The sequence below is a fragment of the Athene cunicularia genome, assembly GCF_003259725.1.
Source record: "Athene cunicularia isolate RWA chromosome 11 unlocalized genomic scaffold, athCun1 chr11_part1, whole genome shotgun sequence".
NCBI lineage: Eukaryota > Metazoa > Chordata > Aves > Strigiformes > Strigidae > Athene > Athene cunicularia.
The window spans coordinates 15,276,816-15,303,574 of record NW_020799113.1 but is presented as its reverse complement, the minus strand read 5'-3'; the positions used below and the strand labels follow the sequence as shown (position 1 = coordinate 15,303,574).

At 37.5% G+C, this 26,759-nt stretch overlaps 1 protein-coding gene across 1 annotated transcript in view; it reads right to left on the bottom strand.

Moving 5' to 3' along the window:
* Positions 1–393: 393 nt before the first annotated feature.
* Positions 394–26,759, bottom strand: part of FTO (FTO, alpha-ketoglutarate dependent dioxygenase) — a 216,431-nt gene continuing 190,065 nt past the window's right edge. Inside the window, exon 9 of the mRNA XM_026856958.1 lies at positions 394–7,102. Coding sequence (XP_026712759.1) covers positions 6,952–7,102 — 151 coding nt within the window. The 3' untranslated portion in view covers positions 394–6,951. The remainder of the gene's footprint in view (positions 7,103–26,759) is intronic.

The following is a 26,759-nucleotide window of genomic DNA, read 5'->3' as shown; positions in this document are numbered from 1 at the left end:
TAGGACTTGCAATGCAGTTCAGGTAGAAAGAGATGTCCCACTGCAGAGCAGATTCAGAGCCTCTTTTAGTTTGCTGCTTTGAAGAAGCCTACTTCTCACTTTTGTATGCACCATATAGAAAGCTTACAGTAATTAATTTCCTCATGTAGGCACCTGAAGTAAGATGGTGTAAAAAATAGAATCCACGCACTGCAACAACGACGTATTGAAGACAAGACCTAACACCTTCTGAAGGACAAATGAGACAAACAGGTTCTTTGAATGGTTTATTTTATAAATGTCAGTAAATTAGCAAACACATTATACAAATTTCAATATCACCATATATCTTGCAATTTATATAAATAGTCCTTAATAAAAATTACATGTAGCTGTACCAAATAAATGAGGAGCAAAAATATTCTATTAAATTGGTTTGAAAATAAATGTACTTGAGAGAGTGTTATCTGATACATAGTTTTTAAGTTTTCTCACTTTGAAGTCACGTCAGCCTAACAAGGAACTTGTTAATAACATTACTGTTAATACTGACACAAAAGTGAAAGAAAGTGCATCAGTGGATAGAAGAGAAAGAACAACAATGAAAGAAATGTGGAATGCTTTGATAATGTTTGGGCAATAAATTATTAGGATGTTCATCAAGATAACTAGAATGGTGCTCTCAGCAAAGTACTACCAGACTACCAAATAGGTACCAGACAAAAGTGCTAACAGGTGCATAATCAGCATTCCAGTTTGTTTCAGCTATACCTCTTCACCTGGACAAACAGCACCCAAATACCCGCAGGGTATTTTCTTAAGTTTCCTAGTACAGCAGTTACACCACCTCTGTGGGGTGTGCAGTGGACATACTTAAAATAGAGCTAAAAGTGTGTGGATTATGTTACATTGTATTATATATTTCATATCTGCATATTCTCCATGGAATAATTTAATAGTTCCAATAAAATATATCTTTCCCATTGAGAGCTCAGGGATTTGGAATTTAACTAAAAGATTCACTGGAATGTTTAATCAAACATTAGGAGGCTTGAAAGATCTCTATTACATGAGATGTATTATTGTATGTAATGCAATTAAATGATATGTTAAATGTGACATGAGGAAGACAGATTCCAGCTCCATTTTCAGATATATCTTTGGAAAAAAAAAGTTCTATTTTTAATCTGTAAACTGAGTTGATTAACTGCAAGTAATTGAGACATACCAGCAATGGAAGGTTACGTATGCTTGGCTCCAGCATTAGTGGCCAGAACACAGCAGCACTTTTGACCTCTGCCTCAGTTTCTCTGTGTAAAGCATCCTCAGATCTTAATATAAAAAGCCACTTTGAAATATTACTACAATTACATGTTAAATTTTTCAGCGAAGCTTTTGAGCAAAGGACCTTGGAAAACTTCCTCCCATTCCATATACATTGCACCTCAACGGATACAATGAAATAGGAAAAAATGGAGGAAAAGCCTCTGAGAACACACAGGTGATTTCACTGCATACGTCTCTTCCTTTGTTACGTAGGCATTATCTTCCACACAAAACCAGGCTCCTCAGGACATGCTGGATAGCAAAAAGCCCTGGTCATACATGCTTAGTTTCAAAGTTATGCTACTACTCAGAGAGAGAAATCAATGTATACTATATTAAAAACAATCATCACAACCCTTTAAATGATTGGATAGTTTAGCTTTGAATGCAGTTCAACCTAATAAAGGCTTTAATGGCTTTTGACAGATTGTACCACTGATCAAGGGACATGTATGAAAATAACTACCTACCAAGCCCTGATTTGATTTTAAGAAAAGAAAACTGAAGGTTAATGGTAAACAGAAGTTGATTGTTCACATTTTCACTGAAATAACTCTATCTGACCTGTTCTTAGAAGCAGTGAAATAAAGGATAATGGGAATCCTATACACCTGACTTTTTACTTTAGCCTCTAATCAAGGGAGCTAATCAAACCAAGATGTGTTGGCATGAAAGCAAATATTTGACGATACAGAGGGGGAGGAGAACAACTTTTGTGACCAAATTCTGATTCATCACGGACAAGCACCGTAAAACCAGTGGGGTAATAAAGGATGTAAACCTCAGTGTAGTATGTCCTTTTCTATCATGTGAATTCAAATGCTATCTCCAAAGTAACAAGAAGATAAACCACAGTTTTCATTTTGTGTGTGAAGTGCTCACACCCAAACATCAGCATTTTAATGTGCTAATTTTATCAGTTATTTGTTGACTTTTATTTGACATGTTATTCAGCCAGTTCTCCAGCCTTACTAAGTAGTCTTCTTGCAATTGTATAAATTATCTTCTCTTGTTCAATGAATGCCCCCAGGCTAAGGTGAAGAGGACAGATGAATGGAAATTAAGATGCAAGCCCAGCAACACTGAAGGTGATGAGTCTCAGTTTGGAATGGAAAAAGAAGAGAACAGTGGTTCTATTCAGGATTGCCTCTGCCCTTTCAGGTGGGGTGAGGTGACAGCCAGAAGCGGGCAGGTGGGGAGTCCTCAGTCCTCAGAAACACTGAATGGTGCTGGTTTTGCCTGAGTCTTCCATCACTGCCTAACAGCTCCCACTCTCTAATGCTAGGTTAGTGTAGTGCTGGGCTTTTCACCCTGCTGTGGGGAGTGTAGTGGTTGTCTTCTTTTTGGACAAGGAATGTCATTGCGAACAGTGTTCTGTTTGTTCCTCTGGCCCCTCCCCATAGCAGTTCACCATCCCAGTGGGATTGTTCAGAAGATAAGCTGCAGCAACTTGCATCTCAAATGGGAAACTGATGTGGAGTGGAGGTACTCAGTCCATGGAGGTGTAGTAGGACAGAGATGGAGGTTGAAGCTGGAGATCAGGGTTTCTCATGCCTGTTGCTACAGTGGAACAACCACACCTCCCAACTCTGTAACCTTGGTGCAAGACAACAGTGGTCAGCTCCAAGCAAAAAGCTGAGGTCCAGCTGTTGGAGGCATGAGGGGGGGTTAAGGAGCCAACAGTAACTACACACCAGGTGGCAACAATTAAGGGAGAAATCCTAACCTGCACTGTACAAGTTACTGCTCAATGACTCCCATATGAGTTCAGCGACTAAAGTTGTGGCCTTGAGAAAGCACATCCCTTGCATCTTATATGCATTTCATCTCATCTCATCTCTATTCCCCTCCTCTCATCCCAGCTTAGACATCAGCTCCTGGGCTAGTTTCATTTCTGTTGCATTAGCCCAAATTCCACTGCATGACACAGGACTAATGGAGTGGCACTACAATAACTGAGAAAGGAGCAATGCCCACTCTTAACACAATACAATATTTTAGCTATCTTTCATGATGGATTTTAGTATTCTTTTGATTTCTTTTTTTCTTGTTATGGCACTGGAATTCCTGAATCTGTCCCACAGCATTAAGAAGTCCAGCGTGATTTTAAAGCGCATCTTGCATCATTACCAGTGAAACTAAAACTGTATCTGGATGATAAGAAAACTGATTTGGATATTTATTATGTTGCATGTTACCCATCCTGGACAGTTTCCAGTTGGTGATTACCCATGGCATTCTTATGTACATTTTAGACCATCACAATGACGTATGTTGGAGCATAAGCATGAAGCCTTTAAAATTTACTGCATTGAGACTGATATTTTTTATTTCCATAACCCTTTAAAAAGAAGAAAGGACCTACAGGATAAAATATTTTCATACATGGAGATATGAATAAAGCATTATAAAAACATTTCTAATTACATTGCATAACACAGCAGTTTCCTATCAAATACTTAGAAAAGGCCTTTACCTTTCATCCCCCAAATTACAGAAACAATAAGTTTTTCATTTTCTGCCAATGTTTTTCTTCTATCAGTGTAAAACCAACCCTGTATCAGATTTTTCAAAGAAAGCCCTTGCCTCGAGCATTTAATTTGTATTGGCTCCATGTTTAGTCAGTAGCTTTTGTAAAATTGATGAATATTGTCTAAAGGCAAGTGCAGACAGGCAAACAGATCTGTATCTTCTGTAATCCATTTAGCCTGATGCACATGTGCAAGGGAACTATTTTACCTTAATTCTTTCGTGGCTGATGAAAAGTAAATGTAAGCAAAGTCGTGAACTTCACCATTTAAAAAGAATCATTGAATCTAATGTTAGAAGCTAATTTATGCTCTCACCTCTTTCCTGAAAAAAACCCTGACCTTGGTCCTCATGCCTCTGGAGCATCCAGACTTGGCAATCAGTTGCTATACACAGAACATCCATTAGGGGCTGTGTCTTTCAGCTCATCCAAAAGGGAAACAGTTTGTCTGATGCTGGAATAGAAGTGGATTGCTAAAGTATCATTGCAACATAACTAAATCATAACTATTTGAATAAAAGAAACATTTAAGTATTTGTCTACTTCTAGTATGTAATCCAAACACAACAATAATTTACACTCGATATCTCAGTTTTTTTATAGATATTTACCTTTAAACACGTTCTCCTTTTGGGGTGCCATTTGGTATTACTACCTGCTTCAAACAGTTCCAACCACCTTACTCATGTCTTTGCTAACAAATCCTGGGGGCTTTGGAGATATGAAATCTTCTTATACTTCTGTATTTCAACTGAACTCAACCAAGTTACACCGATTTAGATGATGTGAGACTGGACTGCAACACAGAGCATTAATCCTCTTTAACCACTTGATTATTTGCATTTTGCCAGTGAATCCTAGGTCTTACCCATTCCAAAGGGGTTCATTTGTCTATGTCATTGCCATCCACAGATTAAATGAGTGTTCTCTGACTGCACTGAAGCTAGTACTACTTCAGCTAATTCACTAGTCTAAATCTTCAGCATAGACAAGCCCTAGAATCATGTGTTTTTAAAAAGTCTATTATTGCTGCCAGCACTCTCCTAATACAAGAGAGAACCCAGTGGGGTTTTTTTACTACTGCTGGAAATAATTATTTGCCAATCATTTTTTTAATAGCTATGTCTCCACTTCAGCTATGAACTACAACACTGATGGGCCTTCTCTACTCTTTATGGCTGTCAGACTCATTTCAATACTGTGATCTCCATGGTTTCTAGCAGTGCTTAATTAAACACAAAATAATCATAAAGTAACAGCATAAACAAACCACCCACTCAAATGCTGTTAACAGTGTTACATCATTAGCTTGTTTGAATTAATCTTGCTCATTTCCAAAGTAATATCTGTTTCTGTGAGAACTGCCTTTTCAAAAGCAGAATTCCCAATCTTCAGGTAGCTTTTCTTTAAATGATCTCTAAAGCAAACAGTATTTAGAGTGGTATTAATCCAAATATATCCTATTTGCCCACTGGTAAAGCCAGCTTTAGCTAGTGCAGGAAAGAAAAAGCTATGCTCATAACAGAGTATTTCCAAATGTTAAGAAATCTGTGGCACGAGAGACAATGGGTAAATGTATGGATCAAGGTTATAATATAATCAAACTTACTTTAAATAATAATTTATTCTTCAGAGAGTCTTTACAGTATACAGGGTGGCTAACAGTTTTTGCAGAACTCCAGGACCACAATGAAAATGCTTGATGCAGGTCTTTATACTTTTGCTGGCATTAGGTGTTAAGAGGTACAAAGGTGTTAAGAGGTACAATCTCTACTTGGTATAACTGTCCTGGCAAACGTTGGTAGGTGTGGACACAGTTCTATACCACTAAAACTGAATTTTTGCTGGCACAGTTTCTTTAGCTCCAGGGAGGTCTGGCATATGTAATACTGTAAAAAGTACAATTTTTGGCAGTACAAGCCTCATCCGCACGCAGAGTGCTTTGCCAGTACAGTTGCTCTGGGTAAGCCTGGCCTCGACAGTGACTTTAAACAGAAGATTAACACAGGAGGTATATTCATTTCTTGGTGGCAACGTCAAGCTCGGAGTCTTACTGATTTCTTCTATAGTGGCAATACAGACTTAAGTGCTGTTGCACCATAATACGATTTTCTTCTGCTTTTTATGGCAAAGGAAAAAGGTGTATACCAGCTCAAGTTAAAATAGCAACTTAACCAAATGAAAAATCTCTCTCTTATTCAAGAGACCCCTGTGTTGTCCAACATAGAGTTGTTCTTTTTATAGCATGTTACTACAAAACAGATCACAAACAGCTTCATTTCTCATAGTTTTCAGGTTTTGTTCTCATAGACCTCACTAGATCAACACAGATGCTGCAATGCCAAGTATCACACAAGCTAAATCTAATCTGCCAGCAACCTGACCCCTAAACGGAAACCCTTAGGTTCATCAGCTCTTTAGACTGCACTGGGAAACCTGGCATCAGAATAGGATTCACATGTATCTCTCTCAGTTCTACTCAACTGCTATGATGAGAAACAGCAAGAAGTCTTGGGATCTATGTCAGGATGCTCCTTCAGAGTGCCTCATCTAACAAATGCTCTAACGAGGAGCCATTGCATGAAGGACTTTCTCCACTATCTCCTGCACCTCTGTCTATGTTAGTGGATGAAGTCACAGCTACATTCTAAACATATCCATCAGACTCACCCCAAGCTGGCCTCTCCTTAGGATGCCCTGATCATGGATTCTGCTTTGTCACAGGTGTGAGCTAGGCCTGATGTTGCTCAGACCTGCCAAGGCAGAGGTAGTTCTAGGCACTCATGGAAGCTGAAATTTAGATGTCAAGGGAGCTTGGGAAAACACAGTTATTCATGGGCTGTAGGGTTAGTGGGAATTAGAGTGGAGGAGGAAAGAACTGAGGCTGGTATTCTGGCCTTCAGGTCTTAAAAGCCACCTGTTTCTGTAGACTTGGGGCCTCGTCTTTTTTAATTTGAGACAGTAACCACGGTACCGTGTGAAGACCAGTAAAATCTGCATTGACACATAAAATAACACATGATCAAGGGATCATAAAGCTGAAAAGATTTATGTTAAACTAACAGGCTTCTCTCCAAATGATGGGCATCAATAATTCTAGGCTAGAAGGTCACTTGTTATTCTACCCACTGAACAAGATTTTGTAGATTAGCAATTACTTCTTCAAGATCATATGGCAGAGGCATACTACATTCATCATCTGTCCAGAAGGGATGGCATTCTGGTTTCTGGTCTTCTGGCAAGCTCTCCGCTGCTTCTGACTGGCATCTGAAAAGAAAGGTAAGTAGATGAATTACTTAACTAAAACTGTATCAAGAAACTGAATACTCAGTGAGGACACGTTTGTGCATTAATTTAAAGGAAAGATTATAATAAAAAAGAAATACCACGTCTTCTGACCAAATGGATTGCTCATTTCCAGTGAAGTTGACTTCTGTTGTAGGCTTTGTATTTTCTATAGGGATTTCTCAAAAAGCCAATCACAGAGAAAACTCAGTTAGTGTACCTTTTATATGGTGAATTATTTTTTCATTATCTCAGCTGTTATTTAAAGTATGTGATTAAACCATTATCAGATTTAAATGTTTGCCAGTTTCCAATGTATTACTAGATTATTGAGAAAGATTAAATTGAATTTACTGCATTAAGGTCAGGGGGGATAGATTAAACAGTATTAAAGAAGCTGGACTACCTTTGTAGAATCTGAAGATTTACAAGTGTATCAACCTGCTTAGCTCTAAAAAAGGCAATATAAAAAGAGAAAATTCTATAAAGATAAATGGAAATGAAGGTTAATAACAACTTCCAATGATGAATAGGTGGGCAAAACTTCAATAAAATTAAATTAAGAGGTTAGTGTATGTTAGTCCCCAGAGAAAACGTTTAAATTACAGTGTTTTTTATTAAATGGATTATTCATCAATACTAGTGAAGTCTAATTATAATATTCAACTGAACTGCAGCCCTCAGAGGAAAGTTTTATAAGTGGCAACCATCGCATCTCTTAAGATTAGGCTGTAATACAACATGCTGCATCAAAAAAATTGTCACAGTTTAAGGAGGATTTCTCCCCCGCTCTTTTCTCCTCCCCTCAAACAATTTGCATGTTGCTGATTAATTAGCTAATGTTTCCAATGGGGAAAGACAATGAAAATGCTAAGCATGACTATAATTTTGGTATACGCTGCAGGTCTACGTAGTTCTTCAAAGAGATAACAAGCAAATTGTAGAAATACACTTTTATCTCTTGTAAGACATTTTAAAAAATTCATGTTTGATAAAGCACATAATTGTTGTAACAATTTTAAAGATCTTTTAAACATATATGTGTCTTTTATCTCTGTAAAATGAACTCTGAAAATACTGACACATGCAACTTCCTTGTCTACACCGTCAGCCTTCTGGAAGAGACTGTTTCCAAATGAAAGATGTCTTCTTCTCTTGGGAATTATTAATGGCAGTGTAATCCCCATAAGAAAACATACTTCAGCTTTACACCCATGTTGGTGTGTGGTTAATTGCCGCACCAGCATCCTGGGCACTCAATCCATCGTACATTACACTACAAGGACAGTATTAACACATAACATTCCAATATATCTTCAGCTCTCCACATCAGCCCCTGATAATAGCATCTGTTAACATGCACTAAGTACTATTATGTAGCACATCACTTCATAAATAATAAGATTAGCCGACCTCAGGGCCCTGGGAAGAGTAATGTGTTTAAATGTTCTCATTATTTATTTAAAACAAGAATTAAAGGAACAGAAGCTACTTGTGACAATCCTCTTAGCATAAATATTAAACTGTTTGCATTGATAAGCTGCACTGTACAGAATAACAGAGGATTTGTTTTGCCGCCTGCTTTATAATAGTTGTTAGAGCAAATGCAGTTTAGTGTATGAGTTCTGAGAGGTACTTAACTGATTGTGCCATCGTGTTCTGAAGACATTTCCCAAATTATATAAAGGAACAGGAGAAAATTAATATGCAGGAGAAGCTGAAACTAATTACAGCATAACTCTATGAGGCTTTTAAAATCTTGCTTTATTTTCTGTCTTGGCACAAAATAATACGCTCAATTTGCTGGGTAGTATAAGATATTCCAGTTTAAGCATTTCAATCTAGAAGTGGATAAATTAACCATGTAGAGATTATTGCAGATGACAAATCAAGAAGCTCAGCCAGTAAATACTGCAGACATGTTCTGTGGTCTGCAAGTCTCAATTTATGATAATAAACATTCTCTCTCTCACACATCTGCTACTAACAACATGTTTTTCACTGAGAGAAAAAAACATAGCAACTTTTAGCTTCTTCACCATTTCAGAGCCCTTTTTTTCATGTCTTTTTTCCCTTGCTCTTTCACACAAATGGATTGACTGACTTTTCCCTCACATTTGGGGTCTCGGCATTTGTGTTGCTGTAAATGTGCAGCAGCCACAGTGACTGGGAAGCCCATGAGCAACTATTCCAGTTGCTACTTTCCCTTCTCTCTTTTTCTTACCAGCAGAGCCATCTCTGAAAGGTCACTCCATAGCTAAGCATGTGCCTTAAGTTCCAGGCAGTCATGCACCCGGGAAGTTTTAGCCATATCATATTCCATGCGAGAGATTCGGGGAATGACAGTGTGTCAGGTCCTTGGACTTCCTGTGCAAGTCTGATGACAGAAATGCATCAGGGTACTGCAAAGTATAAAAAAGAGGAAAGTAATGCTGTAACCATCCAAGTTCTGCAATCTCACAGCTCCTTTACCTTTCTGGCCAGGATTTCTATTGCTTTACTGTCCCAGTTCAGCTAGGATAGGGTTAAGTTTCCCCCACAGAGAGGGGGAAGGGATCTCCAGCAGGGTTATTCAGTCAGGTCTGGCACAGCAGCGCAGGAACTTTTTCCTCTGTGGCTTTGGTGACGGGGAGCACGGGGCTGTCTGTAACCATTGAGGTATTTCTCTGTGTATCTTTTGTCTTGTTTACTGTTATTACTGTTTGTTGTTGTTATCGCTATTGTTGTTGTTCAGATTGTTTATTACACTGTTGTATTAAATTTCTTCTTATTTTAGGCCGGGGTTTGTGCCCTACTTGTGTCCGAGGGTGGTGATCTCTGGTCCCGGCAGGGCCTAAACCAACACATTTACTTTTTATCACGAGCAAGAACAGCAGTGAACATTACTTTTTTACAGTTTGCGAGTCACCTATTTTGACCGAAGGTACAATCCCTGCGCTGGATCCGCTGACATCAAAGTCAAGCCAAGTCGCTCATATGTAAAGCTATGGGCCCGGGCTTTAAGCAGTCATTGCTGTGCCCCGCAGTCCAAAGCAATTCACCCGACTGGCATCCACAAGCTTGAATGCAGTCATCCAAATAGGTACCTCTTGACCCAGAGTTAGGGTGCAAGAACAATCCTTTCCAGATGAGTATATTACTATTGATTTTACTGAATTTCTGTGGGAAAAATTGTTCCTACAGTCGTCTTTAATTTGTAGCAGAGTAACAGACCTGAAGATCATGCAAAAGGATAGCAACATTTTTAACTGAAGTAAAACAAGCAAAGACACTTAAAGAATTGCACAGAATTATTTAAAATTCTTTGTATCTGGGAAAAGATAGCTAACATAAGTTAGCAATGATAACTCAGGATAAACAGAAATTCTGTATTTTCCCAGATACAAAAGAATATATGAGGGTCTGTCTGGGGAACTCTGCAAACACCAAAGTACGGTGGCAATGTGAAACTACCAAGATTTATAGTATTATAAGTTAATTAAAATATTATATATCAGTTAAACCCTATTATTTGAGTTAATAAAGTCAAATCTCCAAAAGAGAGTAGATCTAATCTGTGTATATTTTATGCACGAGATGTGTTAAGAGTGGAAATAACACATGCTCAGAGATACGGAAGAGATGACAAATCAAGAAGCACCTTTCATACTTTATGTGCGGCAGGAGAACAGAAAATCTGCCATGATATATTTCAGAGCAATTTAGCTCCAAGACCTTGATAATACATGTTCACCAACATATAAAAAGGATGATTTGTCTAAAGATGTACAGAATGCACAAAACTCAACAGTCCCTACTTTCTTGTTAAAACAATCTTGTGCCATTTTCAATTCAAAAAGCCCATTTTTAAGGAACACTTAGTCACTCTTGCAGTGCACATTCTCACTACCCCTCCCCTGTAAACTTTACAGGTTTTTGATCCCCTTTTTGTCTATTTTTTTCCCAAGTGGACTTTGCTCATTAATATTTACCAGGAGCTGAATATTTAATATAAGTTCAACTAAGTCATGACAAACATTTGTATGACTGTATGAGTATTTGTATGACAACACAGGACACTTTCCCTTGGATGGTGGCTAATTTCACCATAGGCAGGCGTACATTCACTGAGACAGACAGTTGCCTGGCTGTGGCCCCCCGGGCTGCACTGACATTTTGATGATCAGGGTGTCAGCTACATTAGAGGACACTGATCATGATGCTAAAATTAACCAAGCTAGCTAAAGTGTGTGTTAATTATGAGTATGCAAGCAGTCAATAAAAGGTTAATGCAAAAGTCAAAGGATAAATTTATTTCAGTATTGCATCACTCTACTGACTAAATGACTAACATTATGCTTTGTTTTTAATCAATATATTTTACAGTAATGCGTGAGCCATTGATTTGAAAACAGTTTTCATCCTGACAGTCAAGTTTTGCAACTATTTAGTATTAAGTATCAACATACTTAAAACATTATTTTTTCAGAGCAGATAATTTTTCGTTCTGTTGTCAGGAACAGGAATGCATACAAGCCAGGATGCAACCTTGGGTTCTGCCGATGAATGTGATTAATGTAAATAAGAATTATTAACTAGGAACTTAAAGAAAGTACTGTGAATCAGGGTCCCTGGATTCCTGTTTGTCTACTCCACAGAAGTGTAGCCAAATCACATCAATAGGGGTCAATTTGTGGTTCAGACTGCACGGGTGTGTTAAGAGTGACAAGATGATATGAATAGTCCTGTCTCCTAGATGGTTCCTATGCCTGGCAGTTCGAAGACCAATGGGGATCACATGGAAATTCATAATTCACGGCCATTTTCCCCATGCACTGATATGGTCAGAAAGGGAGCACAGGATATTTGCTTTGCATGTACAATAAACAGTACACACTGACCCACACATGCTTACTCCAGCATTCACAAAATTGTTGGTTTATATGGGAGTTATTTCCTCCATCTATTCATGCTAGAATAAAGGTGTTTGAACTATTATTCAGAAGTTCAGAGTATCTTTTAAAACAACAGCCCAGGTAAAAACAGTGTTCGATCATGTTACTAAGACATGCGTTCATTCAACCCATTGGTTAAAATGATACAACACTGTTAGCATGGATGCTGTCCTGAGTAAGAGTAACAGCAGTAGCTCCTTTAGACAGCATCTCCCATTCTTAAGATTTACAATGAGTTTGCAAATTTGGGTCTGATCAAACACAGGTTATTACTGTTCTGACACAGAGCTCTGCTGCATGAACACAAATCCTAGTAGTACAGGTACCCGAAACATAGAGTTTTGCTTGTAGGTTTGGATTTTTTCATCCTTGTCCATCAAACCTTTCCTCTGTCTGGAAATGATTATGCAAACTATGTGTAGTTACTCTAATCTCAGTGTTAGGATTATCCCATGTCATTTCAAGCTGACATTCTTAGCTGTCAGAGCATATACAAGAAATTACAGTGTGTTCTCAGCTATCTGAAATGTCTCAGCTATCTGAAATATCTTATGCAAAGCATAACAGAGAAAATATGAGATTACATACAGGAGAACAATTACTCAAATAAGTTAACCTTGATTTTTCTAAGTAGTGTATCTCATTGACAGGTAAAACAAATTTTCTTCTGTTGCTGAATGCATCACAATTAAAACCTGATACCACTTAAGTCAAAGTTGAAACGTCCAGTGATTTCACTAAGGCCAAGACTTCAATGTAAATGCTTTTCCAGAAAGTGTTCACAATAGACATGAGCTAGTAAGCATAATAATAAAAAACATCTAAAAGAAACTACAGAAGGAATGAAATAGGCTGAATATAGTTTCTCAAATTAAAATTTAGCAAGGGATACATAATTTACATTTTTTATCCATTTACAATGGTGGTTAAATTACTGTCATTGTAAGTCAGTTAATACAGTGCGGAGTAACAGGATGTGATGTTCTGTAACTTCAAAGTTGCCACAGAAATAAAAAATATCTGTTTTATCAAACTGAATTGCACAGAAAAACTAAAGTAAAAACTCAAATTGATGCTAGAAATACACATTCTCCTTCACCTCTGGACATGGATAGGCTATTGGGATGAAGTCCCTAAAAAGGATTGAAAAAGTCACCCCTGTTATATGAAGAACTTAACTTTTATTTGTCTTCATTAAAATCAGAAGGTGGAAGGGATAAATATAATTCATGATAAAATGGAATGGGGGTGAGAAATCTGAGAAGCAGCTGCTTTCCAGCTGGGTGCCTATTCCAGCATTAGCAATTTCAGAAATTACAGTATGCCTAATTTTAAGTTTTCTTCTACTCCAGGCACCTGTTTGGTGGTAGCTGGTAGAAGTGAAAATTTCCAACCATTGATTAAGGTTTAAGGCCAGCGGGTTGACTGCTGAGAACAATTTTATACCTAGATCTATTTGTCAGCGTGTCCATTACATACCAGTGGTGATGAATGGGACATTCTGCCAGCCGACCAGTTAGGAGCTGCTAACCTCTGACAGTCACTGGAGCGGGGCACCTGAAGCCCGCATTGCTCCTACCTGGCCACATGGAACAATGCGGGGGATAAATGGTGAGGGTGATTAAGTATGTCATATCTTGGGCAACCCCACTAGAGCTTTAGTGTACCCACAGTGGAATTCCAGAGCTCAGCACAAAGCTGAGGCAACTGGAGAATGGTACAAAACAAAAGGTGCCTGGTTTCACAGAGGTATAAGGTAGCTTTCCTTGCCATTTGGGAGAATGGACACATTTTTCTGAAAGAACAATGAAAACAAGCACAGTTGAAGAAACAGCATCTCTTCCATAGGGAACAAAACATTCAACAGCCATTACATCACTGGTGCCCTCACCCTGCATGGACAGAGCTCCAGCCTGGATCAGCTACAGCAGAGGGAAACCATTGCTAGGCTCTCCTGAGAGTACCTTTTCTGGAGACCTAATCCAAGACATGAGATTTACACAGGGACCTGGAGCTAAACTTGTTTATAGTTAAAAATGATGAAATCTTGACTTCTGGCTTGGCTTCTTTTAGAGGAAATAACATATTCAAAATCAGTAGTTCAGCTGGAACTTCACCAAAATTGCACGGTGGGTAGTGGGAATTAGTTAATGCCCCATCATGACACAGGGTTAGGGTGGAATGTTTACTGATCAACTTGTTTTAGCTCTGTAAAACATAATCAAATCAATAATTTACAAATCCTTCACTTGGTATTATGATTAACCTGCATAATCTGTACCCTAAAAACTGTTTACTGAAAATACAAAGGATGGAGAAAATGTAAATATATTGAAATATAACAATATGAAAGATGTTTTCATATTGCTGTAAATGCTCTATCACCAAGAAAATTCTACTTTTTCATGCCAGAACTGGAATTTTGAAAGTTATTGAGTTCAATCTAAACCTTACACCAAAGATTTTCTTAGCTTTTTAAAATTAACCAATCAGAAAGTTGTCAACCTTGGCAGAGAGTGTTTCTCTCAGTTATTCCATGCTTGTTCCTACTGTGACTCTGCACGACTAAAACCTTTCCAGGTTTACTCTAGCTTTTATGAACAAAACAAATTACATTAATACTTGATTTTGCAAACCATATTTCACAAGTACTGGTCCCAAACAGGCAGTAATATGAAGTGGCCAGATGGGAAGGGAGCAGTGCTTCATTCTTTTGAACATCTAATCCCCAGTGTATTCCCAAGGAGTCTGTCCCATTTACATTGTCACTGCTGATGTTCTTTCACGTGCTGTAACTAGAGTGTGCCCAGCCATAATAATGGCTGAGACCAGGACTGCATTTTAAAAAGAGACAAAATGAGTTTTTTTCCAGACAAGACACTTGAGAAGAGAATGCTATATTGAGGAAGGGATGGAGACAATACCAGTTAATTTTAAGCCAAGAGAAAACCATGTATCAACTGCACAAATATGCAAGTACAAATACACACAATGGCATGTTAGAAGGAACTTTCCTATCTGCTTCTTTCAAAAGTTGCTAATGACTTGTGTCACTGATGCATTTGGCCCCTGCTACAGAACCGAAGTTTACAGTCACTGACCCAAGAGCTTTATGGCTCCAAATTCAGTCATTCCACTGGAAATGAGGATGCTGCTAAAATATCACTGGTGACGTAGTAGGATATTCTGAAAACAGCCAGCATTATCCTTGTGTGTACTTCTACAAAGTGAATCTATAGCAGAATCCATTTTTTAACAATGGCCTCCAGAGTACATTTTGCTGTTCCACAGAGAGGTAAGAGAGAGAGCAATGAACCTGACACCGAAGAGATTTAAGTGACAGTTGCATGAACTTGAACATGCCAGAGTTTCTATTATTACTCAAACTGTAAATCAGGTAAGTATGAGAAAAATTAAAATTGTTAATACCTTCCAAATGAAATAACAGCAACCAAAGCACTGGTGGAGTCCAACCGCAAAGAGTTTTCAAGTAGTGCACCAACATGTTTCACATGTATTTGTAGAATTATATGAAAAACTCACAAAATTATTTTTAAGAAATGTTTTGCTTTGCCTTAACTGTAGAGAAATCAAAATAAATTTTCAACATTTTTGGGCTACAATATTAATTAAAAGATGTAAAAATATATTTCAGTCTTTCTAAACTATGTAGCTGACAAGCCATGGGAAAGGATAAAGATTTGCTGCACAGTATCTTCAGCTACAGTAAAATCAAGCTGCAGAACCTCAGAAATTTTCCAGCTCTGGGTGGAAAGAACGGAAAAAAAGAGGACACAAGAAACTTCTTTCTCTGATATATTAATGAGTGAATTAATAAACAGAAATCTACCCAAAAGATACTTCTGATGAGATGATCGATGACCTTCCTCACCATGTCCACGAACTCCACCCCACCAAAGGGGAATAGCTAGTCGATGGCACTGCAGCAACTGTAATGCCACAGAGAAGAGTCCTGGCATTGTTGCGTGATGTACACGCGACTTCCCCAGACAGAGCCTTTCCTCTCCTTTGTGGCCTCTGTCCAACAGACCTAGAAACTGTCTGAGAAAATCAGTGTGCCTCCTATTCCCACAAGAGAACGGCTGTGTGGGGCAGTCTCTATTCCATGTTTGTTTGATTTTTTAATTAAGAAACATCACCACTCTCTATAAAGTGTAGGGGGTAGGGAAATTCCCCAGAGAAACACTGAATAAATAACATGGCATTTACTGAAAGATGAAGTTTAATCCAATTTAACCTGTAGGTCTACAAATTGTTCCCTTTCAGCCCTGTTTCACAGATGCTTTTGTTTCCTGTTTTTAGAATAATAAGTATACAAGCAATATATCCTGACTGTATGAGAAGTGCATTTATACATATTTATATACACACCCCTTCATACCAATACTTGCAAAAAATCCCATCAGTCCAAAAGAGACAGCATTTAGGAGGAAATTTTCAGCACCACAGACATGGATTTAGTTATATATTTCCATGATCAGCAATGGGATGTGAGTTATTCCCTCTGTGCTGAGAATATTTGGCTTTGACTTCAAACAACGCAGAAATATATCAACCTCAATATAATTTATATTCTCTCAAAAGGAACCTAAAATGCTCTAAGCCTTTGCTGAGGCATCTGATGTTCCAGTCCCCTCTGTTGCACTGTATAATCGGCTGTTTTATTTCACTTGCGATTCTTGCTTTCCTATGATTTTTTCAGACAAAGAAACAAAATGTCTGCTATATGCTGAGTATAAACACAGCTGACTTGTTTTCCCCAAAGTATTGATTTTATGCACTTTTAAAATAACTATTTTCATTCTGTTTGCATAATCAGCTGGGGCATTGTTCCTCTACATTTGCAGAAACACAGATGGAATTGCTGATTTGGAGCCTTTGGAGAGATTTTACAGTATTCTCCAGAATCTAAGCTTCTATTAAAATAAGGTTTCAAGCACTTCTGGTTGTGAAGATAGCCTGGACAATGTAAATTGATGCGTGGTTATCTTGTTGAGTCCACAACCAGACAGACAGACGCAATAGCACCAAGGGAGCTGTGAACTTCCCCCACTTATTTTATTGGGTGTTTACTTGGGGCCAGATGCTCCCCTCTGTTGTGCAGAACGGCGTTAAATGACCGAGGAAAAGAGAGGAAAAGGAAATGGAAATAAAAACCAACAAAGAGGAGAAAAGGAAATCTCCACAGCCTGCTTCCCACGGGGCTACAGATGCCCTCCCTTGCCAGTATTAGACTGCTGGAAGATTTGGGGCTGAGCCATGCATATGGCACATTTTTCGAAAGACGCTGTATTTAACAAAAGAATGCCACCTGAAAAGTTAATGATCCTTCCAGCATCATTCACTGTTCCACTTTATCTTTTGTACTCCTTTTATGTGGATGTCCTGTAACCAAGGAAAAATGTAAACATAGGGTGGTTTTAGATGACACTGCAGGAGGATGGCCCTTCCACCTAATGCTCCCTCCTTTAAAGTAAGCAATTTCATTTTCCAAACAACTTCAGGGTTTGCATGCTGCAAGAAAGCTTGAGCATGTATTTTTCTGTAAGACAACTTTTCACATTAATAAAAATCAACTGCTATATGACAAATCTCTATATGTTATATGTGGAAAGTAAGATCAAAAGAAACAAGGCTGAGTGCAGCTAAGAGTAACTGTATTACTTGATCCTTAAATCAGACTGGACAGAAACTATATCTTTTCAGCAAAGCTACATAATCCTTTCAGCCTGAAGTGTGTCCTGCATCACTCCTGCAACTTGCCAACACAACCCTTCTCCAAAACCCCACAACTTCCATCAGGACCAAAGCAAGAGTGACACCGAAGGGGCAGCACTTGGGATCAGAATGGAACCACAGACCTTAGATATCTGTAGTAACTACTCTGCAAAAAGGACTCCACATATGATTTTACACAGAACAGTCCTTTGTTGATGTAAGTTTATTAGGGAGAGTGACACCAAATGGGGAACCTGCCCCAGGAACAATGTTGTCTAGCTGCTCTCAGACTCTTACTAAAATGCAGCTTTCACTAGCTTTGGCCCATTTCAGTGAAATTGCATGTTTCGTTAGCCAAAAGGGAACTATGATAGACTGATAGCAAGCACCATATGGGAAAGCCAAACAACCACAAGACTAACTCTCTATTTGCAGACTGAAATTAAGATCTTACACATCATTATAACTTGTGATCTAAATACGTATGTGTACCTATATACAACTCTCTCTGTATACACAGATACATATATAAGAGGAGGTTACACTACATTTTATATCAACAGATATGGCCTCGAACTCCTATGTGGTTTAGGGAAGAAAAAAAAAAAGGGTTTATTGTGCTACAGAACTACGCTGTCTTCCCTGTGTTGTGCACCTCGGCTGTAGCCTGCAACCAGAATGTTTATAACATATCTTGGAACTAATACCATAAGAGCAATGAAATCCTATGGACTAAAACACAGTTTCCTTTAGGTCAACATGAGGTCAAACAGAAGCAGGAGGGAACAAATAATAGGGAAATAAGAAAACAGATACAAGAAAGGCAGAGGCTCAAAAAGAGGAAAAATAAGTTTAGGAATAAAAAAAGAAATCCTCAACTAATCACAGTTCAACCACTGCAGAATTTCACCATGGCTGCTGATTTATTCAGTGATATTTTATGGATAAATAACTATAAAAATACGCCACAAAAAAAAATTCTAGAGCTGGCAGAGAAAGAGATTTGATGTCCCAGGAAATGCTACAGTACATCCAGGTGCAAATGAAAATCATATGGCAACAATATGCTCAATGTGCTTCTTCTCTACTTCTATAAGTGGATTAAATCTTTCTGACTACCAAACGAGACCTCAGAATTTTTTCTATTTACCCTTTAAATTTCAAATAACTGGAACCATTATATAGAGGTGTTAAATATCCTTTTGTACTTAAACTCGTAAATAATTACCATCGCCCAAATACAATATGAATAAATGCATTTACTTATTTTCACTGCATTAAGGAAAGAAATTCTGTATGAAAGCTTAGCTTCACTATACCTCAAAATTTTGCAATTAATGTAATTCTGCATAATACCAACTAAAATTCCATTACAGACTGAATGATGATTTGAAGTTATTAGACCGGAACACACTTTCCTTCATGGAATATGATTGCATTCAATCAATTTAAACACATGATGATAAACTACATGCATCTGATCCTACCCTACTTTCACAGACTTTATTTCCATGAGTGATTAAAAAAAGTGCAAGATCCCAAACTATAACATTCTATCAGAAAACTTGAATTCTCTCAGCATCATGAAGATGTATTCACCCAAGTGAGTACCAAAATGCTACTAGTAGGTAAAACCTAAAATGTCTATTACAACAAATGCAAATGCATATAGCTCTTCATCTTATTTTCCATAGTGTAAAAAATCTTTCTGACTGCAGTATCAATGACTTTAAACCACAGACTAAGACTTTAGACCTTTTGGTGGTGCCAACTCACTTGTTTTATATGCTATGATATATAGTCCTGGCTTTGAGCTCTTTCTCACTACTGATGCTTTTGATGCTTTGTTCTCTTTTTACTTTAGGATGGAAAATAACAAATAATGCTGAGTTCTCTTCTTACTCTTGAATTCTTCTGATGTCTATCTTCAGAACTATTCTAACATCCAATTTATGTCATTCTTTCTCTTTCTTATGCTGTGAATTTCAAATGAAAGTAGGTAACATAATATCATAAGATCTACGGACGACTGAAATAGCCTTCTGAGTAAACTTCAGAGTTATTCGTAAAACTATCCTGCCTCAATAGAAAGTAAAAAATTGCTTTTCAATAGATAATGCAACTACTCTTGAAATTCTTCTTGGATGAAGTTATTGCCATAAGAAACACTCTAATGATAATAAAGTATATGGTGCCAATGTCTTAAGAGCAGTTCAGATGGGTTATTTTGCTAGTATTTGCAAGGCACAATTCAAATTCTTTCTCAAAAATTTATGTGCTTTCTCTTGACTAATTCTTTATTGTAAAATGGCTATAAAACCTGAAGTTTGTTAATGAGAGAAGCTGGCATCTGCTGTGCTGATTGACCTGCAACGCTACTCTCACGTTGTTCTGCCATATAATTCCTCTTAAAACATCACATCAGAATTCCAAAGACCTTTTACATTAGTTAATTAAGGACCCGACTCAATCTTCTATCAGGTTTGAGCAAAATGCATAGTCACATATTTAAATCTCATTTAGGCAGTGGAACTTTCAAATATATTTCAAGTTCAGCCCAGGCTTAAAAGCTTCACTGCGTAGGGTCCCTAGAGATCATATCAACATCACTGCTCAACACACAGCCATAAACCTATACCTGATTAACTGCAACTTTTCTTAAGAACTTGAAATAGCCATCCTATCCCTACCCCAGTCCCTATCCTTGCATTTAGTCTCTAGTCCCTGCACTGCACTGACCTGTTCCCTCTAATTCATTATGCAACGGGCATGAATCTTCCGTGTTATCTGAAGTAATGCAGCACTACAACAATGTACTAGCAGCACTTTTCAGTGCTTTCTGTCAAGTGATCATTCAAATTCTGTGGATAATGGTGTAATTTTCTGAGCCCAAGGAAACAGAAATCTCTCTTGTTGGGTGCCATAAGCTGTCCATTGCTCTGTACTTTATGCAGATTCATGGGAAATCAAGATATACGTAATGAAAAGTGCCCATTATGTGTATATATATAGACACTTACTGTTTTGTCTTATTTTGTTCTATGTTTGCTAAAGAACAGTTATTTAAACTTTATGAAAAGTGGATGGTCTTGGCCTCTGTCCTGGGTTCAGCTGGGATAGAGTTAATTTTCACAAGAAGCTGGAAGGGGCTACAGCCAGGACAGCTGACTCGAACTAGCTAAGGGGCTATTTGATACCATGTGGTGTCATGCTCATAGCTGGGGGTGCTGGCTGGGGGGAGCGTGGATCATGGCTTGGAAAGGGGCTGAGTGTTGGGTTCTGGGTGGTGAGCAACTGCTTTGTGCATCACTCACTTTACATATTCTTTTATTAGTATTATCATTATTGTTTCTTCTCTGCTTGTGTTGTCCTATTAAAGTCTCTTTATCTCAACCCATGAGGGTTTAACTTTTTCTTCTGATTCCCCTCCTCATTGCACTGTGGGGGAGGAGTGAATGAGTGGCCTCGTGGTGCTTTGTTGCTGGCTGGGCTGAAACCATGACATCTTTCCATACATTTTGTCTGTGAACGTTGTATTTCAGACTCCTTCCTAATTTACTGTGTGTCATCTGAATTACATTAGTCATTCCTTTCAATGAACTGTTGATGAAATTTTCTCTCTTTCTGTGGTTACAAGAGACACTACTTTCCTGAGCATGCAACAGACCTAATATCCCTCCTACTTAGTTTGCCTTTTCAAATAATATTGTGATTATATTAATCTAAAATGCAATGTATGAATTCATCTTTTTCTTTGCTGAAACGCTATTACTTCAATCTGCCCTAATCCCAAGAAATTAATGTAAACTTTAAGGGTTTTGGCAATAGCTACATAATCCTCCTCTTTTTGGTATAAACAGGAGGTGTCCTTTCTTCTTCCTTCCATTGTTTAGTACTCCTGAGGAATTATTAATTTGTAGTTTCTATTTCTTTGATATGTGCAGTTCTACAGGGAAATTTCACATGCTCTCCTGTTTATTGAAGTGCCAGTAAGAGCATCTTTGCATTATGAAAACTTTGGGGCTTAAAAAAATCTTGTTTTCCAGTTTGCCTTTTGTATTTTTTACTCAGAAACAATGAAGAGTGTTATTCTCTGCACCTCTGGATTTTAGGAATCAAATAATCTTCTACCAGTGTAAAAAACCTTCTTGGTAGAAGTCATCTAGGCCTGTCCAGGAAGCTTTTAGCAGTGTTCAGACCCATTTTTTTCTCATCTCACTCCCAGATGCACGCAGACTGTACCAGTATCCATCCTTGCATAAAGCTAGTCCTCTTAGAGATATTAATGTCTGGCACTATGCTGGGTTGTTAACTTATGACAGACCGAAGAACTCTAAACATATTGGATGTGAATTCTGGAAATTATATAGACTGTTAGAGTGCCGCTATCATGACAAAGGAAACGGAGTGATCCAGGTATCTACAGTCCCTGTAGCATATTGTTAGGCAATAGAAAAGCTGGTACCGGATTCATTTGACAGATAATATGAATGTATAAAGCATGCCAATCAGTACGTTTTTTTCTGGAAAACAAATCTTGTTGGAGAAACCCTTCAAGATGAAAAGCTCAGTTACTACAATAAACTATGGAGGAATAGGATAAATTGATTTATGCTAGCTAGTGAATGATTTTTTCTTCCCAAGTAGCACTGAATGTCAACGGAACATACACCACAAGTAAGTAATGGCTATCAAGCAATATAATGATAAACATCAATGGGGAATCACTCCTGAATGGTGACCCCCATAAGGGAGTCCTCTAGAGACCAATACAGTGGCCAGTATTAGTCACATTTTCATCAGCAGTGATCAGCTGCTTGACAATTTCTGCAGATAGCACAGAGACAAATATGGTTAAAAACCATGTGGACAGGATTGAGCCCTGCTAGGTCACTTAATGATCAGGACCAAATGTGTTACGGAACTATATGCAATAACAGGGAGAAGGATGACTGGAGAATTGATGAGTTTGTGCTCAAAATCACTGCATCTGAAAACAATGTAGATATTATCCCAGACAACTCAAAATGAATTCCCAGTACAGTACCTAATCCTTTTGTATTTCAGTAGGTAGACAAATACAAGAGTAACATGGAATAACCTTGTTTCTAGCTTTTTAGTAGTACACTGAAGAGAGCAAAGAGACTGTGGACAGAGGTGATACGTGATAATGATTAACTTAATTTGCTTCACTTATCAGATTTAAAACTGATAGATTGAAGGAACCTATCTTGTATGAAAGAGTTCTCTTGTCTAGCAGAGGAAGCTGGAATTTGAAAAAGAACCCAGAGAAATTCAAATATGCTTGTTTTTTACAATGAAGTCAATCACACACTGGGATAAACTATTAAAGGAACAGAATATTCTTCATTTCTGACATCTTCAAATCAAGAAAAGATTCCTGCCTGGAAACCATGCAGTTACACAGCTAGCAGAGGGATAAAAGGATAAAATTTAGTAACTTCTGATAGAAGTCAAAACAGCTGACACAAAAATCCTAAATATGATGATGTTCAAACTTCACACAACCATGCTTTAACAAGCTTACTTTGAGTAAGACTTTAAAAATTCCTCGTAATACATCTTGCTGTAAAATTATACATTCTAATTGGAATGGATATGCCAGGAGAATGAAAGAAGACAGAAGACTTTCTATTGTTAAAGTCCCAAATACAGCAAGCTTAGCATTTGAGCCCAATGCCACTATGGAGAGAAAAACCCTAATTTAGGGAATAAAAACCTTTAGAAGCATCCATATTCTCTATTCTCTTGCACTTGTTATAGGCAGGTATAAGTCTAACTTTTTAATATACATAGGTTTAACTGAAAAGAGAAATGGCCAAAAGATACGTACCCACACGTATATTTAATTAATATTAGAATTTGTCATGTGATTTATGAAACATATACAAGATATGAAAATGTAAGTACACAGGATGTTCCTAATTTCATTTAGTTTCTCTTAAAGCATCCTAGAATCACTGAAAAATACAAGGTCACACTGAATCAAAGGACATCATCTGCTTGTCCAGAATGTCATTATGGAAAAATCAGGAAAAAGCAACTGTAGTACAAGTCACCTTTCCAGCTCTCAGAAACAAGCCATTAATGGAGAAAGTCAGTTCTTTACGGTGCATTACAGGACCAAGGTCACCTGGGAAACTGCAAGGCCTCACTGGCTACCCACAAGACCAACTTGATTAGTCCCAATAACCTCCTGCCCTTGCCAAGGGACTGATGGAAAATCATGCTTTTCAGCAGACTGCTAACTTGGTGTCCACACTTTTTAAATGCACGTTTATACGAGCTAAAGTGTCTGAGATTCATCTGAAGCACTTAGATTCAATTACTTTACAGTATCCACTATCTATTGGAATTTCCATGAGCGTTAGAATTATGTTGATAATCACAAATTCTCTAAATACAAAGACAGTCTAAACTTGAAGTTTATGTCAAGACTCATGTCTGCTAAAGAAGAGTGTAAATTGGGCATAGTAACTTTTGTCTTGTTCCTTTTGATACCTAAATCAGGTGATAGGAATACGTCACCAGGAAGTAAGTTTTCTTGGAAATAATGTGCAACCACATGCCAGACACTTACAATACAAACAGACTAAAACCATGCTTTTAACATGTGCATGAATTATGAACTCTGTATTTTCTCTGTACAGAATCCTCCATCATATTCCCATAAGAGCAAACAGTTTGACCTATTAAAACATAACCAGCTCACTACAATAAACAAATTATATATATATAATACAAAATGTGTGAGAACCCAGTGCAGTTTCCTTCTTTATCTTTATTATGTTTGAGTAACCAGCTACATTAGTACGCTGGAGAACATTTCACTGCATCAATGACAGGTTATATTAAACTTGTATACTGGGGGAACCTCATAAAATAAGGTGTTATGGAAAAGGGGAGAAAAAAACATCTCTGGGTTGTAACCATTTCTTCCACACATAAATATTTGGTTTCAGATTCTCTTTATTACATCCCATGTACTAGTGAATGAACAGGACTAGGTGCGTTCTGTATCTGCCATAAGCCCTTTGAAGATATTATGTTTGTTTGTCATGAATCTATAAAAAGTCCTGTGATTTTCCTCCTATGCTGGTCATAGTAAAAATACAGTATTTTTGCCATCATTTTCTCAGTAGAATTCTACAAATATGGACAGACTCAATTAATAAATTGGTGTGGTTTATTTTATGTTTTTTTTTTCTTTTTTTTTATTTGTGAGAAAGAAACAAATTTGGAATAATGGTGAGAGAGCACAGACCCTTTAATGAGCTTTCTGTGTAACTCCTGAATCTGTCCCTAGATTTGAGTATGACCTGGGGCATCTCATCTAACTTTATGTGGCTGCTGTGTTCTGAGCTGTAAAGAATAAACCATAGTTCCATACCAAAACTTGAAGAGAGGATGTTTAATTGTCCTTCTGGTTTTTAAAGCTGTCTCTACTTTAAAATGTTCAGTTGGATACAACTCTAAAGATAACCAAGCTGTGAGTTCAGACAACGAGAACCAATATGAGGAGAGACCTGAAAATGCCATTTATACTATTTATGGAGTTTAGAAACATTTTCTTTGGAATGCTTAAAGCTGTCACCTGAAAGGAAATTCAGTTTTACAAATTACTATGAAATAGTTTTATTTAAAGCCCTATACAATTAATTTAAGCTTCTGTGTACAAATAAGTGCACTTAACTCAGCATTATCCTAAAACAGTGGAGAATTTAGACAGCTTTTCATTTTGGTAATTACTAAATTGTAGTTCTCTGAATTAATAATGATAATATGAATCTTCAAATATGCCTATATTTAATTTATTTGGAATAATTCCCCATAATTTTATTATTACTATGGATTTAGAAAGTGCTTTTCTTTGAGAAAGGCTAGAATAACTGAAGGCACACAGACTATTTCCTCTAATTCTCTGCAAAGGCGAAATGAAGCAACAGCATTCTTTAATTCTCTATGCCTTTTTAATAACTTGTTCTATTTCCAAGATGCCTTTCTTGCATTTTCCTCCATGGCATTTAATTTGGTTTCAATTAAGAAATTCTTTAAAACCTCCACACCTAATTTTAAATATACCAAATTTAAAACGGTTTTCATGTTGTAATAAAAACATATCAACTGCTACAATATATAGTATTTACCTGTAAGCTCATCTGTTTCTAACGCATATTTAACTACATTCTATGCCCTTATCACTGCTACATCCAAACACCTCATGTTTCCCTTCTGCTATCACAACAATGTGCTCTCAACATATGGTAAATCAGTTCTTGACCTAGTCAAGAACTGAATTAACTTCACTAATTTTAGGATAGTGCCTAATATACTTGACAAGCTTCCTTCCCATCAGCCTACTACTGCTTCTTCTCACCACTCAATTATCTCTCTTAATTTGGCAATAACAGGTCATGCAGTTTCAAATCAGAATCCAAACTTACAAAGGATGCCCTAAGCAAAGAAAAATCATGCTGGAAAGAGAAAGGAAATACAGATTACAGGTGCATTTAGCATACCTGCAAAAATTCCAGAAATGTAATTCTGGCATGAAACACTTCCTTCAAAGTTCAGAAAGTACTCTGTCTGTTAATGCCTCTTAATCCACTCCTTCATAGATGACAACTGGTTTGAGGAAAGAAACAAATGTTTTTAATCAGTAATCCTCATCTAATCACCATGCAGGAACCTGGCACAAACAGCAGAACCCTTTCTACTTTTCCACAAAAATAACAGTTATGACAAATGTATCTTTAAGATGTCTTCTTCATTAATTTGCAGCAGTATCTCACTACTTAGGGAACTTCTAGAACCCTCTGTTCTCTAGAGATTTAATGCTAGAAGGTGCTGAACATTCAGTTCTCAGTGATGAAAATGGGAGTTGACGGCTCTCAGCAGCTCAACGCATTAGACAGTAGGCATTGTTCACAAAAAGAATGACAGTC